This window comes from Paramacrobiotus metropolitanus, unplaced genomic scaffold (assembly GCF_019649055.1).
Source record: "Paramacrobiotus metropolitanus isolate TYO unplaced genomic scaffold, Prichtersi_v1.0 Parri_scaffold0000050, whole genome shotgun sequence".
In the NCBI taxonomy this organism is placed as follows: Eukaryota; Metazoa; Tardigrada; class Eutardigrada; order Parachela; family Macrobiotidae; genus Paramacrobiotus; species Paramacrobiotus metropolitanus.
Window position 1 is genome coordinate 434,846 of NW_026570270.1, and position 27,864 is coordinate 462,709.

The 27,864-nt window shown below is 42.2% G+C and overlaps 3 protein-coding genes and 1 pseudogene across 3 annotated transcripts; all 4 read left to right on the plus strand.

The window, feature by feature from the left end:
• Positions 1-1,861: 1,861 nt before the first annotated feature.
• Positions 1,862-2,952, plus strand: LOC129592179 (uncharacterized). The gene is made up of 3 exons (XM_055488151.1): positions 1,862-2,021; positions 2,096-2,233; positions 2,582-2,952. The coding sequence occupies exons 1-3, from the start codon at positions 1,935-1,937 to the stop codon at positions 2,711-2,713; spliced, it is 357 nt and encodes a 118-aa protein (XP_055344126.1). The 5' UTR covers positions 1,862-1,934; the 3' UTR covers positions 2,714-2,952.
• A 3,793-nt stretch (positions 2,953-6,745) lies between these two features.
• Positions 6,746-7,692, plus strand: LOC129592190 (uncharacterized). The gene is made up of 3 exons (XM_055488166.1): positions 6,746-6,916; positions 6,989-7,126; positions 7,416-7,692. Exons 1-3 carry the CDS (start codon positions 6,830-6,832, stop codon positions 7,545-7,547), a joined length of 357 nt encoding a protein of 118 aa, XP_055344141.1. The 5' UTR covers positions 6,746-6,829; the 3' UTR covers positions 7,548-7,692.
• Positions 7,693-8,790: 1,098 nt separating this feature from the next.
• LOC129592175 (uncharacterized) lies at positions 8,791-13,597 on the plus strand. The gene is made up of 5 exons (XM_055488147.1): positions 8,791-8,867; positions 8,969-9,036; positions 12,489-12,674; positions 12,737-12,874; positions 13,166-13,597. Exons 1-5 carry the CDS (start codon positions 8,813-8,815, stop codon positions 13,295-13,297), a joined length of 579 nt encoding a protein of 192 aa, XP_055344122.1. The 5' UTR covers positions 8,791-8,812; the 3' UTR covers positions 13,298-13,597.
• Positions 13,598-25,074: 11,477 nt separating this feature from the next.
• Positions 25,075-25,899, plus strand: LOC129592104 (uncharacterized; annotated as a pseudogene).
• Positions 25,900-27,864: the final 1,965 nt, after the last annotated feature.

Genomic DNA, 27,864 nt, shown 5'->3' on the forward strand with positions numbered 1-27,864 from the left:
TCGAATAATGCGTCTGGCCGTTCGTAAATTTTCCCAGGATATATTTAAAAAAAATTAGTATATTAAATATCCCAACTGAGAGTGGGTAATATGCGTAGTTAACAAAAATAGATCGACTATTTTATCCATACTGCTTTATATGCCCAACTGGGTAAGGCGGTTTTACGAAAGCCGGCCAATTAAAAAATTTTAACGGTCTGAATTAAATATCACTATCGACAGCCAATAAATAGAAAAGTACTCGTATGTTTATGTGGTCAAAGCATGCCAGAGTATTTACGATTAAATCATCTGCGCGACTAATGTGCGTCATTATGCGGTATGTACGTTTCTTAGCTTAAGGCTAAGCATGTAGTAATAAGCATTACATATATAATTCACATGCAATCAGCATATGCCAGTTGAATCTATGCCGAAACAAAGCTTTTATCCAGCTACCAACCGTAAGCGCAGACTGAGCCGGTGGACTTGCAACGCCATAATAGGATATGCCATAATCGCAATTATTATTAATTGATTGTTGTAAATATGTATTACCGCTTTTTTCACCGATGCATAAGTCAGACTTTTTTATGAGGCGTGCCTTAGGTGAATTCGGTCAACGTGGTTGCATAACACAGCTGCCTGGGTATAATCCACATGAATAGCTTATTTGCAACTGCACTTGCATAAGTACTGCTCTTAAATAAAACTCGGTTAATCGTGCAATTACTTACGAAATATGAAAGCAGGTAGACTGGTTGTTAAGCCAGTAACGTTTATGTGAAAAAATTGGTTTTAAGAGATTTTTATTTTAAAAAAGTCCACATCCAACACAAATTACGTCACAAATTTTATAACATCAGTTTAAATCTCCCATTCCTCATTAATAATATTTGTACGCACGTCAACTTTATTTTAAATTGCTAAGTATGAATTTTCAAATCCAAGTCAGTCACCCTCACTGTTAGATCCATACCCAATCGAAATTATGACAAACTGTCAATTAGTTGTATTCTTCATAAATTTTCATTTCAGGCGCTTTCTAACGATCGACAAAATGGCAACAAGACAAATAACTGTATTACACGGCGTGGTTGCACTTTTTCCGAGTAGGTTATGTTATTATATTCTGATAACTGTTTTGCATTGTACAGATACGAGTACTGAGGGGCAGTGGATACATCGATAAAAGTATTACTATTAATTGTGGTTCGAATTATTTATTTCTAGTCGTATAATCGCAACAAAATGAATAATTCTTGCATAAAAGTGATATAAGTAATAACATATATGGATATTGGATGTTACAATGATTGTACAGACCTAAAAAATTCGAAACCTTAGTTGGTGCTGGTTAATGAAAAGAATTAAAGCGCTGCACTGCGGCATATTAATGCATTATTGACTAGTGCAGTATTGCTGCAATGTACTACTGTATAAATTTTCGTGTATAATAATTATAATATGTTATACGTACATTATACGTTTCGTGTAGAACATACTTATCTACTTATCTATACTTATCTTACTATTTACTTATCTTCGTGTATAATACAATATATAGCGTTTAATTTCTGCCGATACTTCCGGCTTACCGTAGAAATACAAGTATGCCTGTATTGCACAGTTTTTCACCAGTATCATCGCATGCTGAGTTACCTTTGTTAATATTTGTTTCACTGTTCACGCTCAGGTTTGAAAGCGTGAAACAGTTCAGGATTTTGCGCCGTACCCGGTATTTGTTTGGCTGCTAGCCATGGCTTCTAACAAAAACCCACTCGGGCCTGGAAATGATGGCTCCCAGCGTATTTATATTTTCAACAACAACGCATTTGGCGCACCTGCTTCCTAGTCGAATACTTATTTAAAGCCGGGTGCAGCTAACAAAAACATTCATACCCACCACCTTCCATTTTTCTTCATCATACATCTACTGCATCACCACATCCAACATGTTGAAGGTGTCGCTGGTACTGCTGTTGGCTGTCGCCTACGTCGCCGCTATGAAGGGCGATGCGGATTCCACCAAAGTCGCCAACGTACGCTTAATAATTTAAATACATTTTTCCGCTGAATTTAATTATCAGAATTTATCGCACAATGTATTTTTAAGGACGCATGGAAGGCTAACATCGTGGATGGGAAGCCGATCTCTTCCTACTGCGGTGGCCGTATGAATTCAGCCACTCTGACGGTCAAGAGCTATGAACTGTCGGCTACGACACCCGGCATCACCAAATACTCCATGAAGGTAAAGAAACGTGCCTATGTATTTATTTACTGCGGTTTTCGGTTAATAATATTGTCGCAACGTCGCAAAAGAAATATATACACGTATATAAATAAATATAGATAGTTATAAAGCTAATGGCTGTAGCTACTGTATATATATTTATATACATATAAATATATAAATATAAAAAAAACGCACGCAGAGTAACCCGCATCCGTAGTAAACTAGATCTGCGTTGGAACTCTGTTTCGTAAAAAAAATATGCCTAAAGTAATGGCAGTAGAAAAAGTGTTAGAGCTTGTGTGCAAAAAAGCGTCTTTGTAACGCTTGCATTCAGTGAAATAATGAACGTCTCTGACTGACTAGGTGGACATCGCGGCGGCCCCATCCGGTTCCAGCCCGCCCGTCACCATGAAAAACAAAGTGTTCGAGGTGACCAAAGGACCCGGAAAGAAACTCACCATTGGAAAGAATCCTTGCCGCAGTGATTTATCATAAATCACAATTTTACCGGCGATTTGAGTATCTGCAGACCAGCACAGAGCTCTGCTGCAATTACAGACTCAAAAACAGATCTGCCTGATTCGATCGTTTCTTGTTGCACAAACCGAAACGGGTTCTGCCCGTGCAAATACTGTCGACAAAACTAATGACAAATACGGTGCCAAATATCTTATGACAGTGATAAGAATGATGCGTTTGAAGGTGTGAATAAAATAAACAATGAAATAATCAAAGCGTGGAAACCGGAGTACAGAGAACAGTACCTGCGTTGTGGCACCGGCTGCTGATTTAAAGTCATCAACATGATACTTTATGTACGAGTATATTACGGTACTACAGCATGTGTATTACGAGTATTTACTGCTGCAATGTTCGGCTTCGTGCGTGGCAGCATTGATTTGCCGCTATCTTAACAACATAAGTGCATGTAAAAGTAATATTGAATTTGATATTGATTAGAATATTGATATTGACTGATACTGATATTTTTTACTGATTTTTTTAAATTTTTGTTATACCTTCATAGGGTTAAAATTCACCTAATAGACTGCTTTGGTTATATTAATTGAATTTTCGTGGATACGAAGAAACAAATACAGCGACAAAACACAAGAACCTGCTGACAACCGTTTATGCTGACCTACGTGTACAATGCTACCTAATTCCGCGAATGTATACAGAAAAGTACTGCGTTGTCTGTTCGTGCGAAAGTTTGTACAGCGCTCGATCCTGCTCTTTACAAAATACCGCTTATGTATAATGTATATACGTAGATCATACAAGAAACCGACAGCGACATGGAAGCCGGGCAGGAGCGTCTGTAATTAATTAATAATATATATTCGTATTTTTATGTCGGTATATTGAGCGTCTGTAATTATTCCATATGAGTCTTGCAACGACATGTGAAAATTTCATTGTTTATTTAGCCTAAAATGTTGGGCTAGACAGTGAAAACGAAAATAAAAAAACACACAGACTCCTTGCGTGCAGCCAGAACGATCCCGCCCGGTACGCACAGAGTACAGGTGTTAAACATAGTATAACAGAAAGTTACATCTACACTCTACAGATCTACAGAAGTTCAAGAAACTTGCACACTCACCCGAAAACAGGAAAACTGAAAATTACGAAATTATTATTTCTTACATAAAATAATGTATAAACTTTAAATCATCTTAATCAGCATCTGCAGTTCGCACAAAGCACGAAGTCACAAAGCACAAATTCTCGCCTGAAAACTTGTTCGGATACATATCGGACACAATGGATAGAGGTCCCTGTGCAACGTTTTTCCAGGTATCCTTAGCGTTCCCATCGGCCGGGACAATAACGTCATTCGGAGTAACAATAATCGCAAATGGGAGCTCTTTCCGGAACTCATCGGGATTCTGCTGTGGAACGCTTTGGGACTTATTTATTATCCTACACATCTGGTCTCTGCATTTCAGGATAAGATTTGTAATCGGAGCTGGTATTATGCAGGAATAAGTAAACGCTTTCCTCATCAATCAAACGCTTAATAAGTCATTTTATACTCCTGCGGTGTGCTCTACTGGTGGACAGCGTCTGGATCCTTATGCAACAGACGAAACGTTCCGTGGAAGATTATTCCAGCCTTGCGAATCTCCTGACCGTGACAGCCCAAGTGCAGTCGCGAGACATTTCGCCGTGGGACAGTTCGCCACACGTTTTTCGTCGCAACGGCTAATTTTTTTGGAACAACTTGTTTTGCAGCCGTTCTGTTGTGTGCCATTTTGGGGAGTCGAAAATGTATCGACTGGTTTATGGCAGCGAACAGTCTTTGTCAAAAAGACGAGTTGTCCTTAGACGAAATGTCCGTAAAGCCAAATGTCCCGCAACGAACTGTCACGTAGCCGACCGTCAGGATCCTGACGGTCATGCAAACAAAACCGTTCTGACCACATTGGGTGGATTTTGTGCTTGTGACCGGCAAACTTTCGCTACGGTAAGTAACGATAAAATACAACAGTAGACGGTCATTACAGACTACAGCGTTCGTATCTGGCAGTCATCACCTACTGCGCATTTCTCAACTATGACATTGGGCTCTGTTCGAAGAAAGATACAGAACTTTTGCGTTATCGTTCTGTTGCTCGAAGAATCGAGGTGTGTGCACTGCTACCGGAAGAGTGGTCTTCGAATTAGAAGAGTGTTTTTCTTTCATCATGCTGATGCACCTTATCCGTCTAGTGTCAGTTGTTTTGTGCGACCTTAGCGCATTCCATACGGCCATACAAGATGGTAGTCCGCACAAGTGGCAGCGTTTATTCTGCCAAGCCGCTGTTTTGGTCTGGAACATCAGGGGCTGATTGTCGTTCCTACCTATACGGCGATAAAATTCTATAACCGGGTGCGTTAGCGCTGATAAATGCTTGCTAAAGTGGTATATACCGCTTTTACTTATTAATTTGTGAAGCAGTTGCGGTAACTTTTGTTTTCCTAAATAAAACAAAACCTGTGCACCGCAGCATTTTGAGTTCTTAGCGCTTGCACAAAATACTAGTTTTTAGTGCTCTTGTTTTGAAATTGTAAAATTACAGTTTCACGTTTGTAATAAATTATTAGTCCCCGGTGGCTCTACGGCAGTGTTTGAAACTGCATACGACAGTTCAGCGTGCCGCGTCAACCTCACCATGCTTAGATCTGCTTATATAATTATTTCAAGGGATTGCGGTTCGTGTGATATACTAGTTTGCAGTACATTTGTAGCTTTTAGTACGGTACATGTAAACATGCCATGGCTGTTGATACGGAAGCTTACGGAAAAATTATGGAATGATCTGCAGGATTTTGGTCAGGCTTTGAAGAATCCCCACTTGAACTATTTATTAACTATAGATAAGATGCCAATTCGACCTTCTTCGCTGACTCTTGGAGGATTCTGTTCATTCGATAGGCCGATTTTGGTAATGTTACGTAAGTACTGAATTTGTTACCCGCTATAATTCTTTCTTAGCTGAGCGTTGCTTACAGATCATTGGATTTTGGGTGACCTATCTACTCATAGTCAAGTAACTGATTAATCGAGTTTCTACAGAAAAGATGTGTGCGAATGTCAGTTTGTAAGAGACGATGCGCAGATGCTGGCTGGCAGAAACTGTCTACTTCGATGATTAATTTTCAATTGACAACATGATGTTGTGCTCCATTTTATTCTCTTCTAAAAATGCTGATTTTTTTATAAACTATCCCTTTATGTGTTTTTTTCTAGCGGTCGATAAATGGCAACAAGGATATTATGTACAAAAAGTTGTTTTTATCGCATAGTAGCACTTTATATAATTTATATCCTTATAAATAAGTTTCGTACCATACGGATGCGAGTACTGAGTGGGCACATCGATAAAAGTATTATGTACAGTTAATTGTGGCTCGAATTAATTACTTTGAGCCATATAATCGCTACAAAATATCTATACATAACTATTGCATATTATGTAGTATTTACATGCACTGATATTACAATGGTTGTAGGGAACTTAAAAAGGCGAAGTTTTCGTTTGGGGCTTTGCGAGGGAGAGCTTTGAATGAAGAGCATTATTGCGTGCATTAATTCTTGCATATGATAACATTATTTATTATTGCATTATTGTTGTATCGATGTACACATAAGGCATAGATATTGGCTATTACTGCATAAATCTACATTTTCAAAATATAAAAAATATATACAACTTGTGCCTTGTATTGTATTTCCGACTTACCGCAAAAATGCATGTCCTTCAATATCATTTATTTTTCAATATCACAAATTTTCATTCAATATCATTGCATGCTATGATGCTTAGTACATTTGTTATTATTTATTTTACTGTCCATGTTCACGATGGAAAGAATGGGACGGTTGAGGATTTTGCGCCGTATACCCGGTATTTGTTCGGCTGCCAGCCATGGCTTCTAACAAATAACCAACCCGAGCTGGAATCATTGCTCCGAGCGTATCTATATTTTCAACAAACAACGCATTCACCGCACCTGCTTCCCAGTCGAATGCTTATTTAAAGCCGGGTGCAGCCAAAAAAACCATTCATACCCACCGCCTTCCATTTTTCTTCAATATACACCTGCTACATCACTACACTCAACATGTTGAAGGTGTCGCTGGTACTGCTGCTGGTCGTGGCCTACGTCGCCGCTAAGAAGGGTGATACTGATTCCACCAAAGTCGCCAACGTATGCTTAATTTAAATATATTTTTCCGCTGAACTCAATGATCAGGATTTATCGCACAATATACTTTTCCAGGATGCATGGAAGGCACCCATCGTGGACGGGAAGGCAATCGCTTCCTACTGCGGAGGCCGAATGAATTCGGCCACCCTGACGGTAAAAAGCTATGAATTGTCGGCTACAACACCCGGCATCACCAAATATTCCATGAAGGTAAAACAATTTCATGCCTATTTATTACGGTAGTCGATTAACAATATTGTCGCAATGTAACATAAGAAATATATATATATATATACATATATACGAGTATATATACTATTGAGTAGCCCGTATCCGTAGAAAACCAGTGTCGGGACCGGGTCCCTGGTTTGTAAAAGTAATATGTGTAAAGTGCAGTACAAAGTATGAAGAGTAGGAAATGTAGTGGAGCTTTTGTGCAAAAATGCGACGTTGTAACTCTGTTAATCCAATAAAATAATGGATGCATTTGACTGAACAGGTGGACATTGCGACGCCCAAATCCGGTTCCAGCGAGGCATTCACCTTGAAAAACCAAGTGTTTGAAGTGACCAAAGGACCCGGAAAGAAACTCACCATTGGAAAGAATCCTTGCCGCGGTGATTTATCATAAATCACAATTTACCGGCAATTTGTGTAGACCTGCACAGCGCTCTGTTGCAGTTGTTGATTTGATTGTTTCTTGTTGCACAAACCGAAACGGGTTCTGCCCGTAGATACAGAACCAAAAATGCCAATGAAAAATCCGGTGCCAAAAATTTTGACAGTTGACAAGAATGATGCGCTAGTTAAAGGTGTGAGTAAAATGAACGATGAAATAAACAAACGTGGAAACTGGAATACAGTACATGCGTTGCGGCAACGGCTGCGGATTCGAAGTCAATAATTATACGAGTACGGCACATGTATAAAACTGCAGCTACAGTACGTTCGGCTTCATGCTTGTTAGCATTCACTTTCCGATATCTTACTAACACAAGTGCAGGTAATGTATTCAATTTTTTAGATATTGTTATACTTTAAATGATCAGAATTTAATTTAAACTAAATTGACTACATTAACCAAATTTTCATGGATCCAGCGCCAACACACAAGAAATTGCCGACAAAAATTCCTGCTGATTCAAAAAGCATAATTCAGTGAAAGCGACCGGGGCGGCTCTACGTATTTTGAGCGTAGCTAATCTTTGCGAGCACCGGAAACGATCCCGTTCGGTACGCACACAGCACAGGTATTAATTTTAAATATGGTATAACAGCGAGCTGCATCTGTTCAAGCTCAAGAGACCTGCACACCAATTCAAAAGCAGAAATATTTAAAATTACCAAAAGTATTATTACATAAGATATTATTGTCTAAACTTTGAATCATCTTAATCAGCTGTATCTGCAACTGCGCCACTCGTGTAGCCTCGATCTCTGTGTGCAGAATTATGTAGAAAATTTTAAGTAATTTTGTCTGTACAAGTACGATTAAGTTGGTAATATCGACTTTCGACCAGATGAAAATTTCCAGATGAGAATTTCGACCAGATGAGATGCGCGCGCGCGCGGTTCTGATCCGAGCTGGCAGTAGAAATTACATAAATTATACGATCTAACTAGTGGACCTAACTAGTGAGCACATATATTATACTGATAATGCAAATAAGTGATTGTTATATTATATAACTTCAGTTTGTTCAGAAATGTTGAGTGTAACGACAAATTATGGACCGATTTCCAGCCCAGCTAGCCAGTCCATAATGCCATTAGCCCTAGGGTAGCTAACAGGGATAATTTCGCAAAACAGAAATGCTCTCGGTATAAACTGTTTTCTTTATACCTCATATTTGTGCCCTTTTTTAGCCGGCAAATGTATGGGTTCTTACCTCCATAATGTCATTCATTCATGTGAAAACGACCACCGCTTCCCAGCTACCAGGCGTGGCAAGTAATGTTCTGGAATCATGAAAACGGAATTCGCCGGTTGGGTGGTAAATAGCTGCTCCGCGCAATACTGCAACTTTTAAATGCACTTGCATCCTTGTGCAGGATTTAAAGCTGTCCAGGGATGTCACGTTTGCGTAACAAACCCCAACTTAAAGACAACTAAATTAGAGGTATTATGTGCTGAAATGATGTAGTTGTAATGCGTGATTTTGTGAGTAACTAACGTACTCGTACAACCGAGTACTGATTGGTTAACCGCTGTTGCCGTTGTCTCGGCTTCTCGGTTAACGGTCTTAATATTTTCTAGTGTTCTATGTTATAGGCGAAGAACTTATGTAATCTATCTTCCGGCAAACAAAGACGTTTTTTTTATTAATAACGGTGACATCATTATTCTAATTTATTGGTGTCTTGATAGTTGATGTGAAAAGCATAACCCGATGTCACGCATTAAACTAAGGACTTTGTGATACCGGAAAACGATTTGCATTATTCGACGACGTTATGCATCAGCCAAGGAAAACATTGATTTTGTTGCTAAAACACGAGATATATTTATAGTACCATCTGAAACTAATCGCAAGCTATTTTGGCAATACATTTTGAAAATTATGTTAAAAATTAATCCAGTCAACATGTACAGTCAACTAAATATCTGTATAGAAAGCTATTTGCATAAAATCACAAGGAGTTTGTAGTGTAGTGGCTACGCGCCATATTAGCGCGTAGCAACCCGCATGACTGTGTTGACCTGTAGAGGACGCATTTTATGTGGTACTACGAGTATTTCCATTATTATCATTATTACTCAGTATCTATCCGGCCAGAGTGGCACAATAAACATCTGTGCCAAGACGTGACAATTGGCGTGAAGTGTAGTATTCTCTGAACTCTGAAGCGGAAGGAGAAAAGCGAGCGCTATATAATAAGAGATCGAAAATGACGACCACAACCGATCAATTGACCAAGTTCAATCCGGAAACCATGGACTGGAAGGCGTGGAAGTTTTGTATGATAATTATACTGTGCTGACCGACCTTCATACGGACAAGCACCGTGCCTTGCTAATAAACAGTCTGGACACGAAGGCCCTGCAGCTTTTAGTTTCGATGTGCAAACCCAAGATGCCGTCCGACTTCACACTGGGTGAACTGGTCACGAAGCTGGAAACGGCCTACGCCCCGTACACAAACCAAATAACCGAGTGGGCGCTGTTCTTCAGTCTTCGGCAGGACGAAAAAGAAAGCCTGGTGGACTTCGCGACACGTTTACGTGACAAAACGATCCTATGCGACTTTCCGGCAACAGTGCTGGAGAAGAATTTAAGTGCTGTGCTCGTGGCAGGCGTCAAAAGCGACGCAACAAGACGCTACCTAATGCTGCAAGAGCTGAAGACGTTCGACGCCGCCCTCCAAATTGCTATCAAATATGAAACAAGCGTGAAAGAGGCGAGAAAAACTAATGTGGAAGAGAATGTGGTGAACAACATTAAGAAGCGAGAAATAAGAGTGAAGAAAGAGGAGAAGAGCAGTAGAGAAAAGAGACAGGAAGAGAATGATGACGAAAGTGGAAGTGAAGAAGAGATGCCGTCCCGGCGGAAATGTAAAAGATGTGGATCCTGGCGGCATACGCCAGAAGAATGCTGGTATAAAAACACCAGATGCAATGGTTGCGGCATGAAAGGCCATATAGAGAGGGCATGCCAGCAGAAGGACAACAAGAAGAAGGAAAAGGTCAATACCGTCTACAATGTCGAGGAAGATTATTTCGACATTTTGCCATAATGTTCTGCTTTTTCACTTCATTTTAAGGGTGAAGATGTAGTGTAGTGGCTACGCGCCATATTAGCGCGTAGCAACCCGCATGACTGTGTTGACCTGTAGAGGACGCATTTTATGTGGTACTACGAGTATTTCCATTATTATCATTATTACTCAGTATCTATCCGGCCAGAGTGGCACAATAAACATCTGTGCCAAGACGTGACAGAGTTTTACTTCAAGCAGCTAAACCTATATATATTGAATTATGGATGGCTCAGCCATCCAACCGCGGCTGGCATCACATTGAATTGTCATGTTGCGTATAAACGGGCGCCACATTTGCTAATACATACACGTATGGTTCCACTCTGCAGACAGATCCTGTCCGAATTCCAAAGCCCCTTACAGTAGGGATCCAACATATACGAGCACCAGCACGTACCAGCACCTCGTACCTCGTACCAGCACCATCCTCAATCATATGTCGACATTCTGCGGCTCTAGGCTCTTCAGCAATAACAATCGTAGTGCATATGAAGCCACGTATTACGCGGCATAAGCACTACGTATTAATGCAGCAGACTATCTGTTTACTAACTTTACTTATAAAAGTCAGATCACGCTCACATAGCCGTTGCAGGAGAATAAAATACAGTAATTAAGACAAAGGTCAGACGGTCAGCTTCGACACTTACAAACTGTGTAAATTCATTCAGCCATCGCCCTACTCAAAGGGCTCCACTGTATTGTATACGTATACAATACATACGTATACTGTATACAGTGAAGATATTGTATACAGTGAAGTCTGTATTGTATGAAATACAATACAGCCCCTAGAGAACCGCGTCGATTCAGCTGACTAATTTGATTATTTATTAAAATATAATTTCCTCGCGTCGTAATGGTGAGCCTTTCCTATAAATCATTCGAGTTCTGTCTATCAGGCGCACGATGAAAATTCTGTTACTAAGTAATCTTAATTACTCCCTACTCCCGGCTAGTCGAGCCCGGGCTTTGGTAACACCATCTTCGAGGCCTCGAAGATGGTGTTACCAATTATAACTGCGAACACTGAATGTCTCTGTGCCTATAGGCACAGAGACATTCAGTGTTCGCAATCGCCACAAATCTTCAGAGTATTCTGATTTTATGCGAGATGGTTGGCCCATAAGAAAGTCTTTTTTCAAATTGAGGGTGGATACCAGTCACAAAAAGGGATGGTTTTCTATGCGCCTCATAGATATCTTTTTGTGTGTTCCGGCCGGGCCAGGCACGGTTTTACGGAAGTCAGAAAATTAACAAAACTCTTATAGTCAGGGTTGAATAACGCATAGTATTGACAGGCGTGATCGATAATTGTAATTATGACTTATGGTTAGACATGTCTGTTCAAATTACCTGCAACAACAAACGGCACTCCTGCCTTGACGGTGGCGACGAACATTAATTACGAGTATCTGAATGATTGCGCACATTATAATGATTAAATCGTCCCGAAATGAAGAAAGGCTTAATCCAGCGAAGCAGACATAATACAGCCGGTGGACACGACCATCATGATAATTTATTGTTGTAATTTTTACCGGTTTTATCAACGCAGAACACGTCAACATTTTTCAAGAGGCGTGCGTTGTGCCAAAGTGGTTAGTGATTATGCAGTTTGTCTGGGTAGAAAGCCTGGAATAGTTCCGGATAGTGCGCCGTAGTCGAGACAGAGTATATTCCTTTGGCAACTGGCGTCGTCTGACGGACCTTAAGAACTTACACATGCCTGGAAACGATGGCCTTCAGCATACACTTCTAGCAAACAAAGTATTTTTACCGCACCTGATTCCTCGTCGATTTCTTATTTAAAGGCGGGTACAGAATGGAATCAAAACATTCATATCGGATATCCACTACTTAATTTTTCTTCAACTTACCCTTCAACTTCAACTTATCTCACCACGCTCAAAATGTCGAAGGTTTCGCTGGTACTGCTGCTGGCCGTCGCCTACGTTGCCGCTATGGACGGAGACGAAGAATCCAACAAAATTGCCAACGTATGCTTAACCTCAGTGCTCCAACAGCAAACGCATGAATGACCTTTTATCATTTATTAAAGGACGCATGGAAGGCGAACATCGTGGACGGGAAGCCGATAGCTTCCTACTGCAGTGGCCGACATATGAAGGCAACTTTGACCGTCGTGAGCTATGAAACGTCGGCTACGGAGCCCGGCATCACCAAATACTCGATGGTGGTAAGCGATTTCGTCTTCCAACTGCAGGATAATACGATTCACTGGAGAATATTGCCGCATATGATCGGCACGTCTAACAGAAGTTTATAAGTATAACATACGAGCTGTAACAAATAAATAGCGGACCTCATTTCATTAAATAATTCCGTTTCGTCTATGTAGCGCTGTATAGGGACAAGTACATACACGTACGGATAGCCGGAAATTTTATAATTACGTTTTTTGAGTATAAATGTGGTTTTTTTATTATATCTGTATCCCAAAGGAGCAGCAACTTTCTTTGCTTGTCAGGTGGACATTAGCGTGCCCAAATCCGGTTCCAGTGAGGCCTTCACCGAGACAAACAAGGTCTTCGTGGTAACCAAAGGACCCGGAGAGGAACTCACCATTGGAGAAAATCCATGCCGCCCTGATTTATCGTAAATCATATCTACATGGCCGCCCAGAGCCGATTGTGCTTCTAATCGCATAATACTTCGTTAAGATTACAGGGAATCAGAGCTAATTCTGCTGTCTCGATGCTATCATGCTTTTTCTTGCCGCGCGAAACGCTTATATCATACATACGCCGCTGACAAAATTAATGACAATTACAGTGGTAACAATATTTGGCCATGGCGGGAATGATGTTTATGATGCTTTTGAAGGCGTCAATATCATAAATGGCCAGAAACAATTAAAACTAAAAAGCAAAAAGCGTGGAAGATTTTTTTTCAACGCCGACTGCCGAATAAAAGTTAATATATTGCAATTTCCTTCACAAGCTTGGTTGGCCAGTTTCCGATATCCCAAAATAATTACGCGAGTAAGTGTAAACTTTAAATGTTTTTGTTTTGTATTATATAAATAAGATTGTTTATATGCGATAACTGTTTGTAAAGTGAAGTACTTGTAAATTGCCGCTGATATGTGCACGCCGTCACTGATAGCACCGGGAGATTTACTGTACTCACCGGTCAGTTTGCTTAAACGGGTAATCCGCTACTTCCAAATATCGGTTATGGATTAGATATCAATTATCAATGTAGCGTTCCACATATATGAAACCCGTACAGAAGCTATCGTAATCAAAAGATTCAAAACCTATTACAGTAGTTTTGCGGCAACACGTACAGCAAGAAATCAGAACTGTGTCCAGCTGAAAATATTGTTCGCACAGATCACGAAGCAACAAAATAAAGTACCGATGAGCACATGAACATACGAGATTGAATTCGGCCAGGTATCTACCTAATAATCATAACGGTCCTTATACTCATAATCCTATTCTTAATTCAGAATTCATACTCATAATGGCTCTCATATTCATAACCATACTTTGGTCCTACCGGTCATCATATTTTTATTCATAATCATAACTCATACCTTAATTGCCGCTACTCATAGCAGTGCGCTCCTGAACTGAATATTAGTAGCAAATGCATTATAATATATATATTCAATACCGCATTATGAATACCGGTACATAGTAATAGCCCGTGTTAACAGTAATAGCTGCTGCGCGTATCACCGTTCCTGAATTTTTTCCAAATCTTTGTTTAATATATCTGCTGTTGCCGTGACTAACAACGATCCAGCTAACTGCTTTATTACTGTTCCATTGCTGTACACGCTGCTTTTGTCCGAATTTAATTTTGTGGAAATGAATAGTGGACGGGTATATTGTATAGAGACCAACTCACAGATTCAAAACAACCGAAACATGATTCGTATCAAAAACGTGAATTGTTTAGATAACTTAAACTCAATCTGCTTTTCTACCATTCCTTTTCTGTGGACAGGAAATTCAGCGAATTTTGTCCCGTTTGTGCTAGCATGTACCCTAACCATACAGTTGGTCCTTGGCCTGCACGACCACCTCCCGTCACCTTGACATGGGTGACGGGTTTTATAACCGTCACCTTACAGTTCCGGGGAGCGATAAGGACCCGTCATCTTGGCACGGGTCCTTACCGCCCTCCGGGAATCCATCGCAGATCTGTATATACCGGAAAAACCATCTTTACAATACTGAATATAATTATATTGTTTATGTGATTACATTATACGGTCCCGGTCTGCACGAATGCCGCTCACTGGGGTCTGCACGGTATCGGATCAAAAATGGGAACCCCGAATGCGAATTGTATCAGAATTTTGAACCCTTTTTTGTTGTGAAAATAGCCGCTTTCTAATCGCGACTAACAGCTGCTTTAGTTGTTGCTGAATATCAGCTCGCTGCAGTTTCAGTAAGACTGACACGAAAAAAAAATTTGGTATCGTTTTCGGGTACATATTAAATTATCCAGTTTGTATCACAAGTGACGCCAGTGCAAATACGCTAAACTCAGCCCTGAGAATTAAGTTTAAGAGGCACAGGACAGTCTTATTCAATTTTAGTCTCAAATCATTCTGAAAAAGGCTTTCGGAACCGGGGGTTAGATATATCACATACATATATATAATTATATTATATTTCAGCATTTGCTCTTTAATTAAGTGCTTACAAGTTACAGGACACCATTATACCGGTACATATGATCATATTATACGTCGATTTTTTAACGGGTAATTTATATATACGTATATGTTGTATACGCGGGTGGTTGTTTACCATCGCTTTGTAATCCAAGTCCATGCCATTTCGGCTCACAAATCAGACCAGTCGGGCAGTCAACGGGGGTCTGGAAGTCGGAAAATGCTTGTATCACGTGGCTAGAACCAAGAGCCAACACGACTTTTAACAGCTGTAAGAGCGCGGAAATTATCCACCGTATCATCACACTCAATACCGAGCATGAAGTCTTTTAAAGCTGGCATAGAGTGAAGGTACACCCAGTAGACTCTTTTTAATAGTACAGTTAAAATTTACTGCTGCTATCGCTTGGTATACTACACACCACTGCACAAGGTCACCGGTTTTCCTTCATGCGCTAACTTAGAGCGAACGGGCACTTATCGCCACGCGCTTCCATCAGACTCCCGAAAAAAGCCACAACAATCAGTAACCACAATCCGCTACAGTAACTTAAAGGTCAGCAACTCATGATGCCAGTCCCGGTCGACCTCGGCGACCGCGGCTGGCATGATGCTGAATTGTCATGCTACACATTGCCGGAGCCCCGTTTGCTTAAACGTAAGGACAGCCACGCTGTCTAGTCGTTGCAAGAACATTTAATAGCAAAATCTGCAGTTTCCACCTGATAGACAGGAATTAAATGTAATACGGAAGTGAATCAAGTGAAAAAGACTCATCTTTACGGCGCGTGGAAAATATTTTTAATAACAATCACATTAGTCATCTGAATAAATCTACATAATTTTTACGCAACATCTAAGCCGACCACCTGTCCTTTGTCTTAATTACTCCCGGCTACTCGAGCCAGGGCTTTGGTAACACAACGTCTGAAGCCGAGAGATGCTTAAGCTTCGTAATTTCCCCAAATTTCTACTCTGGTTGTATACGAAATGGTTGGTCATGCAAGTCTTTTTTTGAATGGAAGATCGATACCAGTCAGCGAAAGGGGATATTAGCAGACCTCAAGCATATCCAGCTTTATCTTTCCCAGCCTGGTATTGCATTAACAATTTTTTTGGTTCGAAGTCCAAAGAGATAAGCAATAACCAATTACAACACATACCGATGGACTTATGCGAGCGATGTTTGAATGCTACTCTTACTGGTCGCACATCACCGGTAAAATGCATTTATCGTAAGACGATTTGCATTAGCGGCACCGGAGACTCGAAGAGCAGCGAAGAGATAAGGAATGAGAATGATAACAGGAAATGATACTTCAAGAATTTTGACTAAAAGAATCTAATATTTTTCTTACAAAATAATCTTCGCTTTAAATTTTCTAAAGAGAAGCTACGTAGTACGTTGCTAATTGCACGTATAAGAGGGAAACAATTAGCGCGATGGATCATGGATAAGAATGTTTTGCACCGCTTTTCTAAAGAATGTGCTGAGATATTTTTCGCAAGGTTTCGCCTTTGGCAAAAATTAATTGATTAAGCAGATTAATTAACTAATTAAGCAGATCAGTTGCTAATTAAGTGTCAGTTCATTTTGTGGCGCTGAATTAAACTGGAAACGTTTACATACCGTAGTTAGCCGACATGGTACAGTACATTTCTGACTTGATTAACGCAGTGTAAACTGTAAATTGCAATTAACGTAAGTTGATAAGTTACTTAATAGCCTGATAATAGATCAATTTATAATTGCTTATTTAGACGCTTATGTATATATATGTATTAAAGTGTATGTGCGTAGTAGGCTGTTGTTTTCATGACTTGCATGCCTGATGCCATGATGCGTATTTGCAAAACGGAGCTGTTCACGCGGGTATTTGTAAAACGTGCCGTATCTTTCCTTCGACCAGTTAAAAAGCAGATCGGTTCAGAATATTATGATTCATAATCCTGGTCAAAACAAAACCAGACCGGAGATAAGAAAGCCAGAGGTGATTGAGGACGCGTATTCTATGTATTCTGTGTATTCTACAGTATTCTACAGTATGTATCTCAATGTTTCTATGAATCAGGCATATGATTGACAGCCATAGTCGAGAATTATGTAACTTAGACATGCCAGTGTTTAAATTACATGCAACTGCAAACGGCACTAGTGCCTTGAATCTGGCGATGAACATTAATTATGAGTACATAAATAACTTGCGCACATTAAGTATATTAATGATTAAACGGTCCAGACATGAAGTAAGGTTTACTCCAGTGAAGCAGGCACAGTTCAGCCGGTGGACATGACCATCATAATTTATTGCTGTAATTTTTACCGGTTGTCGTGTATAAGCGTTCACGCCGATTAAGGCTCCATGAACAATCTTTACTCTTCCACGCCTGTAATGCTCAATCGGTAGGCACTCGTACTCTCAAACTGTAACAGAAGAACTATGGTGGAAATAAGACGAACGAATCAGGAACACGAGTCAGGAATCCCTAAACGATAGTCCAACTACAATCTCCGGTCGTAAGTCCTGTGAGGATCGGCAAGAGCTAGGACGATTGTGTCACGAGCAAACCTGTATACTAAGCGATAATCCGGGAACGACTATGCACTTCCGTAGGAACAAGTATTGCTGCCTCTTTATCCAATTCACATCACAGTTCACAACGCTAGGAAATCGTAAATAGAAAGCAGTCTCAGAAGTAAATCTCAGACTACTGATCCCGATATTAGAAGTAACAAGAACTTATATAGACTTCGCGTTATGACATCATATACATCGCTAGTAAAAGAGAACAGCAAATCACAGAAGAGATTGACTAGATTATCCGTTGTGTTGCAGGTGGAAGGCGGACAGTCAGCATCCAGTACGTACTCCGGCGTGTGATCCTATTCCCACACGTCACCCCCACGAACGATGCTTGGCCGTGCCAAAATAAACAATCCATCCCGCAACATCCCAGTGCGATTGTGCACTTCCATCCATCCTGATCCCGATCCACCGCACAATCCACGCGTCCATCCGATGCCCAATGTGACTGTACGCCGCGATTCCCAGAGAGTTAGTGAGTGTGGAATCCTTGGCGAAGAGGCATCCGGAAGTCCACGGGTTTGGCAGGGCGGAGGTCCAAGGGATCCAGGAGGGCAATACTATGAGTTACCGATACTGTGCCGTTTGAGTTTAGACGGTGCTTTGTATGTACAGGAGACGGCATAAGGCTTTATTAGCTGACAATAAATGCTTAAAGTTGAATATGGCTTGTGGTTGATTGAACTATTATGTATTGACGTACGAGCGAAACGAAACGGAACAATGAATCATCCGACTGGTATTCTTACGAATTCTCGAATCCAGATTGCACCACAATAACAAGGTCAACAACAACAAACAAGCTAGACAAAATCATATAAAGATCAGTACAGATTACTGGTACACAGAACCAAATTTAAACGAGTAGAGAAGCAGTAATAATATCAAAAAAGGCAAAATAGCTTCAGTACAACAAAGTGAGAAACAATATGAGATCAAGGAAAGCAAACAAGGTCAATGGCAAAGGTGAGTCAAGGTTACTTGCCAGCACTGGGAGCCAATGAAAAGAGACCAGTAATACCAGAGCTAGACGCAGCGGCATCCAAACGGCGAGAAACTTCTGCAGCCATCTGTCGTCGGCGATCAGCATCCAGTTCACGCTGCTGCTGCTGGGCCAAATAACCAGGTACAAAATTGTGCTCAGCAGAACCAACAGGACCAGAGGGCGCAGACGGCGCACGTGGACGATCAGCCGGTGAACGATCGCGGGCATCGCGGACAATCGGCACTTCGGGAAGCGGCAGCACATTTGGTGGCAAACCGGGAAATTCAGCGTTCTGCGGGGCTTGCTGCTGCGCAGGTGGAATGACAGCCGGAGGAACGACAACGGCATTCAAGGCTGGCGGGCCATGTAGATTGACAGCAGGGTTGACACCATTGGGCTCACCTGCAGCCACATTTCCGTTGCCTTGGACCGGATTCGGTGCATTCGCTGCTTGGTTGCCCGGGTCGTCAACCTCCATGTTTGCGGCGGCAGCTTCCACTGGAGCAACTGGGTGATCGACTCCATCAGGTACTTCAATAACTTCCGGTGCGCCCAGAGGTCGGCCATTACGACGCCAATGATCGTTTCCACGACGCAAGTTATTGTCTCCAAAATTCCTATGATTTCCTCGGCCGTACGGACGAAAGTTGCCACGGTAAGAACCACGGGCTCCACCCCTTCCTCGGTTATTATAACCGGCATTATACTGTTGCTGCTGATTGGAAGACGAATGAAAAATGGCGTCTACCAATTTATCGAAAGCACGGTTAGGATCAATAGGCGGCATGCCCAAACTAAAGGAAACTAGTGACCTTAAACGCTAAAAGTATAGAGTGAAAAAGCGTGAAATCACTGTCTACACACACTGAAAATCCGGCGTGCCAGAAGGCCGAGACGAAAAATCCACAATGCCGATTTCTGCACGCGACGCACAAGTGATTTTATACCTGTCTGCTGGAGCGAAATTTTAAACTGCGGCAGATTCCATACTGGTAAGAGAAGCAACCAATCAGCGCTTCGCGCTATATCCTTTAATTCAACTTAATCATCCGATCAGATCTATCCAGGTACAATGGAAGATTCGGCAGTGATAGCCACTATACAGCGACAATATGGCAATAACCAGTTCGTTGACTCAGCGCACAAAATTAAAAGAGTAAAAATGCAATAAGACAGAAAATTCTCCTTGGACTCTACGATAAAATACCACACTAGGAAACACAACTACAAGTATAAAATAAAAGGAACCATCATGATATCAACTGAAGAGACCACCGATACCACAAGGATAGAGCAAAGACAGTACAATAGCAAGCGATAGTAACATTACAGCTCATTTGAATGCGGCTGATGCTGACCAAAAACTGCTGGTTCCGCAATTTCGGGTGAATCCTCACGTGAAGCAGCGGCAACAGGTGGCACAGCAGGGACAACTGGCTGCAAAGACGGCAGCGGATCGACATCCATTTTTTCCAGATCGGATCCATCATCGCCACCACAATCAACTTCCATATCAACGTTCTCATCAGCTTCGACATCGGCACTCTGCTCAGGAGATAACACGGCCGAAGGATCCTCACGATCTTCCCCATCATCCGAAACGGAAACTTCACTTGGCGCAGAGGACGAGGACGGCGAAACCTCCTTGTACTTGCGCTTTTCCCCACGAGTGCGAAAATTATACGGGCGTGTAGCAGAAGTTGAAGCCTGCGGTTCAGCATTTCCCACGACGCCAGCATCGACTACCGCTTGACGAGCCACCGCATCACGCTGCTGACGATTGGCGAGTTCTTTAAACAGACCAATAAAAACAGGATTGAGATAGAGATATTGGCCTCGTAATTCAAGAGCGATAGCCGTAGGAAGCATCCGAGTAAATGCACATAAGTCAAAACGGTTAATCAGCGCTCCGTCACGGAATAAAAAGCGCGACAAATATAGACGTGGATAAAAAGGATGAAAGCGGTTTAGTCCAGAAAAGAAGGCTTCAGATACAGCCAGCTCACCCTGCTTATCCGCAATAGCCATTCTTGGAAACACTCCGGAGTGCGCTCGTTTGCGAGCCGTCTGCTTGGTCTTAAAGACCGGCCGCGGTGCATCCGGGTTGTACGGGGCATAAAGGATGCCACCTTTACGCAGATGCTCCTCATCTGTCATTGAATAAAACGTACAATCATCAGTAACACGGCTGAATGATGAGCCTGGACTACATTGTAGACAATACAGCAAGTAGGAGGAGTGATTAAAAACAGTGAAACACCGATTAATCACGGTGAAGTAAAGCACGCAAATAGACAGACAAGAACAGAACAGCTATACAAAGCGATGAAAAGCAAGCCAAATATGAATTGAGCAAATAGCAGACCAATAAAAGGTAGCCCGAATAGAGACTAGGTAATACCTCGCTTTGCCTTTACAGACGAAGTCTCAGAAGACGATGGTTCTTCTTCCGTCAAGTCTGGAGTACCCAACTGTCTTTCTGCCTGCGTCTGCAGTTTCTTCGGTGACGGCTGACGGATCTCAACGTCAGGATTGGCAGGGAACGATCCTCGGCGGGCCTGACGGCGAACCACAGCAGCATTGCGTCGCAAAATCGTTCGTCGCCGTTGCTTATCATATCGGCGACTTGCAGATGGTGCAGGAGATTGTGCAGAAAACACTGGCTGAGCGGAGGTACGGCGAGAGACGCGAGATCGAGTGACACGCGATGAAGAACGGGCTTCATCGCTGTCCGGAGAATAACCAAAACTTAATCCCGCTGTTGCACGATTCGGACGCGGAGTACGTGATGCAGTCTTCCGCGCAGTCGCTTTCTTTGCGGGAGGCGACATTCTCAAAACATGAAAATGACAAATCGTAAGAAGACGAGGAAAACAGAAATAAAACAAATGCCAGCTGGAAGACAAAACAAGCGAATGCCAGCAGAAAATGAAAGGACTGGAGCGCAGAGAAAAGGCACAACAGATAATCTGCACTGGCACCGACGCCGGAAGTACTCAAATACCGCAACCTGCCCCCGAAGCGGTTGACAGGCGACAGACTGAATTTTTCGATTTCCAAAATTGAAAGTACTTCACACAATGAAACAAAAGGACCAATCTTTTCCGGGAAAAATGGACAATTTTAAAGCGCTGTAGCTAGTTTTTAATAATTATACGCTTGATGCTCGAATGAACGACAGCCATCACAAGACGAAAAAGCGAAACACGCGGCTGGGTTACATTTAAAACACAGACCGGAAACCACACAGTTTCCGAGCACACTGTCAAGTCAAGACGGTTGACAGGCGACAAAATACCGGTACATGGCACGAGAAATGTCAGCTGTTCTTTATTAATAGCGAAAGTGAAGAACCCAACAATATTTATCTTTTATGGTGACGGGATTTTTCTGTTTCTCATTTACTAGCGTATTCCATTCCTTGAATTGCATTCCAATTTTAATCTTTACTAATCATCATGTCAGCACAGCCTGTGGGGCCAACTGGAGAGCCTCTGCCATCGCCCGAAGCGGACGCGATTGCCCACTATGAATACTGGAAGGGACGAACTCGCGAATCAGTTCAGTTTGCCATGGCAGAGCCTCTACAGCCAAACGAAACCATCCGAAGCCGTCGACAATTGGCGATGCATACGGCAGCCCACGCGTGCATTCTTGAGGCTGACATTACGGGATATTATGTGGACATGTCATCTATCAAGAAATTCATTGTGGAAATGCACGATGATTTCACGGAGGAACGAGTGGATTTCTTCCTCGGCGACGCTATTAATGCCGGAATCTTGCTCAAGAAGATGTCGCGCGACGGGCGCTTCGTCCTAGAAGTCGCCGAAGAAGTCAAGAATAACCGCGATCCAGAGACGAAGATAATCGACACAACCGGAAAATTTCGTCGAATGATTCGCGTAATCCTGTACCACGGCCGATATGCCATGTCACGGACCGAAATCCAACACTGGATCTGTACGTTCGACGTACAGCTGCAGGACGTAGACTACTGGCTGGACCGCGGGCTGCGCCAACTGGTTAAAAAGAAAGATATCGTCGTCGTCTACGGGAATCTTTTCGTGGATAGTTGCATCGACCTGTGGCTACGAAGCATTCGCGGCTGCTGTCTCTGCACCACTCTAGCCCAGACCATCAGTGAGTGTTTCTGTATTTTTCGAAGTGGCATTCTTGATATTTACGCTTTACAATAGCACAACAACGCTGCCTACTGCAAATCACCTTGCCTTCCGTAATTTAACCAAAGTGATTTAAATTGTAGATATCAAAATGGGCACTATGAAGGTGACAGTCAACGGAAGAGACACCGAACAACACGTTGCCGATTGTAGCTTCGGTTACGTGGGACAAGACGGGGATTTGGTTGTCGATGGCGTCATGGAGCGGCTGGACGCAATCGAGCCGGCAAAGAATAATACCGCCAACGTGAATTTGGTAATCCGGGCTAGCAAAGACAGACGCATTGAGCGAGAACCAATTATCACGCTCACTCAGCTGAAAGCAATGGGCGGCCGTCCGAAATATGTTGCCCCAGAGAAAAATGCGGATGCGAAGAAGAAGAACCAGAAGACCAAAGAGAAGGCCGAAAAGCCTGACAATGAAGTGAGCACTGCAGAACCGGATGCTATTAAAAAGCCAGACTCAATCGACAAGTTACTGGAACAGGTTGAACGCGAAAAGGATATTATGGATAACTGCAAGGCGCTGGTAAATACGCTGAAGGCTCGAGCGACGATGGATGCTAAACATATCGCATATATCCGTGAGGCGCTGGAACAACGTCTTGCGAACTTGAAAACTGCGAAGGAGAATCTGGATCTGGACTAACAGCAGTTGTAATATATCTGATGATTTCCCGCGGCTGTCTGATAATTTTGTTCTAAAATTCGGCCGACTGTTATTTCTTCCGTTTAATCTCACTCTTGTTGGTTTAATAATTCTCATTCATACAGATTCTCGTATAGTCGTTAATTATGCTGGTCGGACAGATCTTAATTTGAGATTAATTTTGGATTTATGTAAGGCTCTTAATAACCGGAATAAAATCAGTGTAGGAGAATACGCAGTCGCAGCTGCAGTCAATTCCGATATAGAATAGCCAATTAACAGAGTAAAATCAAATATCACACCGTAAGCGTGAATCAAACGCTAAAAACAATTTTAATATTCCATCCTGGGAATAAAGTTACAGAGAACACCAAAGAAAGGAAAAAAGAATGAAGAGAAACTCGTAAAGCTTTGCAAAATTTGTATTCACGCAGGATTGAACCTTGCATCTAGGTGGACAACTAAATCCTGCTCTTGCCCATACGCTAGCATGGCTATACCACATTTCACTTTTAATTTGGCAATCACTAGAGGCGCTGTACTACGAAAATTCACAATATAATAAAAATTCACCACTGAAGCAGCTGATAAGTTTTAAGATTTCACCGTCACCGTGGCTATAAAATTCATTCCGTCAGCGGCAATATTTTCACAATAACAGTAATAAATTCACAAAAGCGAAAAAGATAAGGTTTCAGAAATTGCATATTAATTGTAGGGGACTCGAACCCGCAACCTTCATTGCACCTGTTGTTGTGGTTCAACAGTTCAGTGCACTACGCCACTACAATCTGCGGAGTTAAACTTTAACTTCGCTCGTCGGGAGTGACCGTAAAATTAGCAATCTCGAAGCCAACATAATGCTGCATATTAATATAAAAAAAAAAAATGTAAAACCGAAAAAGAAGGTTTTAAATTAAGGTCACTGCTATGCGCCAGGAAAATTCCTGGCGCATAGTCAATTTGCTATGCGCCAGGAAAATTCCTGGCGCATAGTCAGTTTGCTATGCGCCCAGAAATTTGCAGCTAAAAATAAAACAAAATTGCTTAAAATCGTTGAAATCGTTCGATACACCACAGTAAGGCCTATTTCAGGTAGACAACCATAGCAACACTAAAGAATTATCACAGAAAGTACAGTACGTATTATTACAGGTACTTACAAGTACTAACTACAAGAAATGATATACTTGTACAGAAATAAAATACAAGTACTTTCCTGCTCTGGAAATCGAAGAACTTGGTAAACAATCTTACTTCCTCACTAAAACTGATATTGAAATTTCGCAAATCTGATACTAATAATTGTGATATTAATATCTGATCCTCCATTGCTGCAAATGGCAGAAAACGCTCCAGAGCCAAATGCAGAGCTGCAGCTAAAATCCTTCGAAGAGCTTGAAAACTATATGAAGCAATATATGAAGCAAACCCATCAAATGTTTGTCAAAGGACGACGGGTCGACGCTTTGAAAGCCACCGATAAGCTCAAAGAAAGTCACAAGTATTATCTCATTCAATACGAATGCATTCATTATGGAGAATCTCGCACACATCGCCCAGGGGAAATCCCAAAAGCCCGTCCAAATCAAACATCTCTGAAGCTAGGTTGTCCCGTGACCCTTGTGGCAAAACTGATCAAAACGCCCACGCTAGCCTATTTTACGTTTACGAACGCACCCAACGCTGATGAGCAACCCCTGACAGCGAAACATAATCATCCATTATCCTCTGAAATTTTTGCGTTTTACCCGAAAAATCGCCAATTGACCCCAGAAGAAGTAGCAAGGGTTAATGATATGCTAAAATCAGGCATGCCACCCACGGCGATTGCTCGAACGGTCAATTTAATCCGCGATACGGAGGGAAGAGTTATTTCGAAAAACATTTCCAATGTCCAAACTAAACTTCGAGCAGATTCAAGGAAAGGTAAAACTGAGGAGCAGGTCATGGAAGACGTGATGGCCAAAATCCGCGCACAAGATCCCGAAGCCGTTGTCACAGCAGTCACTGACAAGGACAAAAACCTGCTGTGCATCTACATCCAAACATCCGAGATGAAAGACCTTGTTAGCAAATTCCCGGAAGTTTTGTTTGTTGACGGGACTTACCGCATAAATATCGAAAGGTGATTATATCAGTTAGTCAATTACTTGTACATATAGTAATGTGCATATATGTGTAATGTGATACAAGGTTTTCTGTTTACATACGTGATGTGGGCCATACTGGTTATGGACAACAATGGATTTGGACGCTGTGCTGCAATTGGGTTTCTTGCAAACGAAAAAGCGGAGACGATGAGAACGTTTTTTGAAACATTTGGCGAGCAGAACGACCTGGCTAAACTGTCAGCTGTTTTCTGTGATAAAGATCTGAAAAATATAGAAATCCTCGACGATGTCTTCAATCCAGCTGCTGTACTCCTTTGCGTTTTCCACACCATGAAAGCAGTTAAAACTTGGATTGCGCATTTAAAACTGTTTGCGCCAGAGAAGCAGCAAATACTATCGTTATTCAAAAAACTCGTCTACGCTGTGGACGAGACCCAGTTTAAAGCAAAGGAAGCGGATCTACGTAACGATTGTCCAGACGAATTTTGGGACTATTATGAAGCTAATTGGTCTACATGTCAGGCACGGTGGGCGTTACATCTGCGAAAGCACTTGCGATTACTCGGGAACAATACTACCAACAGAATTGAACGCTTTTTCGCAATGATTAAAGCGGTAATGAGAGGACAAGGACGAAGAACGCCGAAGAAAATGCATCTTTCTGAATGCATCGACGTCGTGATGGCTGCCGTTGAGAGTAAAACTACATTGTCCAGTTTTGCTGAGTTCACCAATCAAGCCAAAAAATTGGTCATGCATGACTTTCCCGATATCAAAACCGGATCAAAAGTTGGCACACAGTTGACAAACTTTGCAGCGCTCATTGTCAAAAAACAGTTTCAACTGTTCACCAATGAGAAGTATGTTGTCGCCGGTGAGACGGATGCATCCTTCGAAGTCCCACATGAAAAAAGCGGGAAGCAGTATCAAGTGGTGATAGCTGCGGAAACAGGAGAACACACGTGTAACTGCTATGTATCCTGTGTCTTCGGACTTCCGTGTCGGCATATATTTCACGTAAGGAAATTCCGCAAGGCTGATTGGTTCTCTTCTGGCGATTGTCTGATCAGATGGCACCGAAATTCGATAGAATCTAACGGTGAAGTTGAGCTTTATCGGGAAATTGTAGAAGATGCAATTAAAGGAACAATGGACGAGGACATGGAAGATATTGCTGGAGAAGCGGCCGCTGTCGAAAAGAAAGCGTCACTGAGACCAGAGCAGAAGTTTCATGACTCATTTCGGCACTTCAGTCGTGATTTTGCTTCGGTTCTGTCGTCACAGAGCGGCCCACGGTATGCCTACATTATGTCTGAGCTTGAAAAGGCCTATAAGCTCCTTGACCAAGGATACTTGTTTGTGGTTCAGCCATTAGAGAAGTTTACGCCTAAATCCACGCAAACGGAACAAGTGGCGAGCACGGTTACACCAGAGCGTCCCACTTCAACCTCAAAGCGGGCATCGAAGCCGTTACTTTCACCAGATAATGTGGCTGTATCTGGAGAAGTCGCAAGCAAGATTACTAAGCGCTCTAAGCGGACTATATCGCCAACACCATCACCCGAACACGCGCCGACTGGCCAGGCGGTAAAACGACTAAGCGAGGCGCCAGTTGTTTCCGAACCGCAGTTCCGCCTGATGAGAGCCAGTGTCCGCGAAAGAGGCAGACCACCAGGTACTGGCCTCGGTTTCTATCAGACACAAGGCTCGCAAGCAGCCGGTACTCCAACGGAACCACCAGTCAAACATATGTCAAAAAGGAGAAAAACGATGGGTGACCTCCCTGCTACGCAGATACCAGAGCAAAGGGAAGCGGCATCTTTGTTAGGAGAAGACGAGCTTCAAACAGTTAAGCGCGTGGGAGAAAGGTGGGCTATTTGTCGAATCGATATTGTCTATTTGGGAAAAATTGGATATCTGTTGGATGTGAGAGTGCTAGACGTGATTTGCTTTCTATCTCGTGGCCTCTTACGCAATAACGGCCTTACTGGAATGCTGGCGCTCGGTTGGGTTTTA

What these genes read in the sequence shown, in the direction of transcription:
- LOC129592179 (XM_055488151.1), top strand. Translation starts at nt 1,935, where the DNA reads ATGTTGAAGGTGTCGCTGGTACTGCTGTTGGCTGTCGCCTACGTCGCC. An exon ending in ATTCCACCAAAGTCGCCAAC is followed by an intron (nt 2,022 to 2,095) that starts GTACGCTTAATA and finishes TGTATTTTTAAG; the next exon opens with GACGCATGGAAGGCTAACAT. An exon ending in TCACCAAATACTCCATGAAG is followed by an intron (nt 2,234 to 2,581) that starts GTAAAGAAACGT and finishes CTGACTGACTAG; the next exon opens with GTGGACATCGCGGCGGCCCC.
- LOC129592190 (XM_055488166.1), top strand. Translation starts at nt 6,830, where the DNA reads ATGTTGAAGGTGTCGCTGGTACTGCTGCTGGTCGTGGCCTACGTCGCC. An exon ending in ATTCCACCAAAGTCGCCAAC is followed by an intron (nt 6,917 to 6,988) that starts GTATGCTTAATT and finishes ATACTTTTCCAG; the next exon opens with GATGCATGGAAGGCACCCAT. An exon ending in TCACCAAATATTCCATGAAG is followed by an intron (nt 7,127 to 7,415) that starts GTAAAACAATTT and finishes TTGACTGAACAG; the next exon opens with GTGGACATTGCGACGCCCAA.
- LOC129592175 (XM_055488147.1), top strand. Translation starts at nt 8,813, where the DNA reads ATGTCATTCATTCATGTGAAAACGACCACCGCTTCCCAGCTACCAGGC. An exon ending in TAAAGACAACTAAATTAGAG is followed by an intron (nt 9,037 to 12,488) that starts GTATTATGTGCT and finishes TCTTATTTAAAG; the next exon opens with GCGGGTACAGAATGGAATCA. An exon ending in TCACCAAATACTCGATGGTG is followed by an intron (nt 12,875 to 13,165) that starts GTAAGCGATTTC and finishes TTTGCTTGTCAG; the next exon opens with GTGGACATTAGCGTGCCCAA.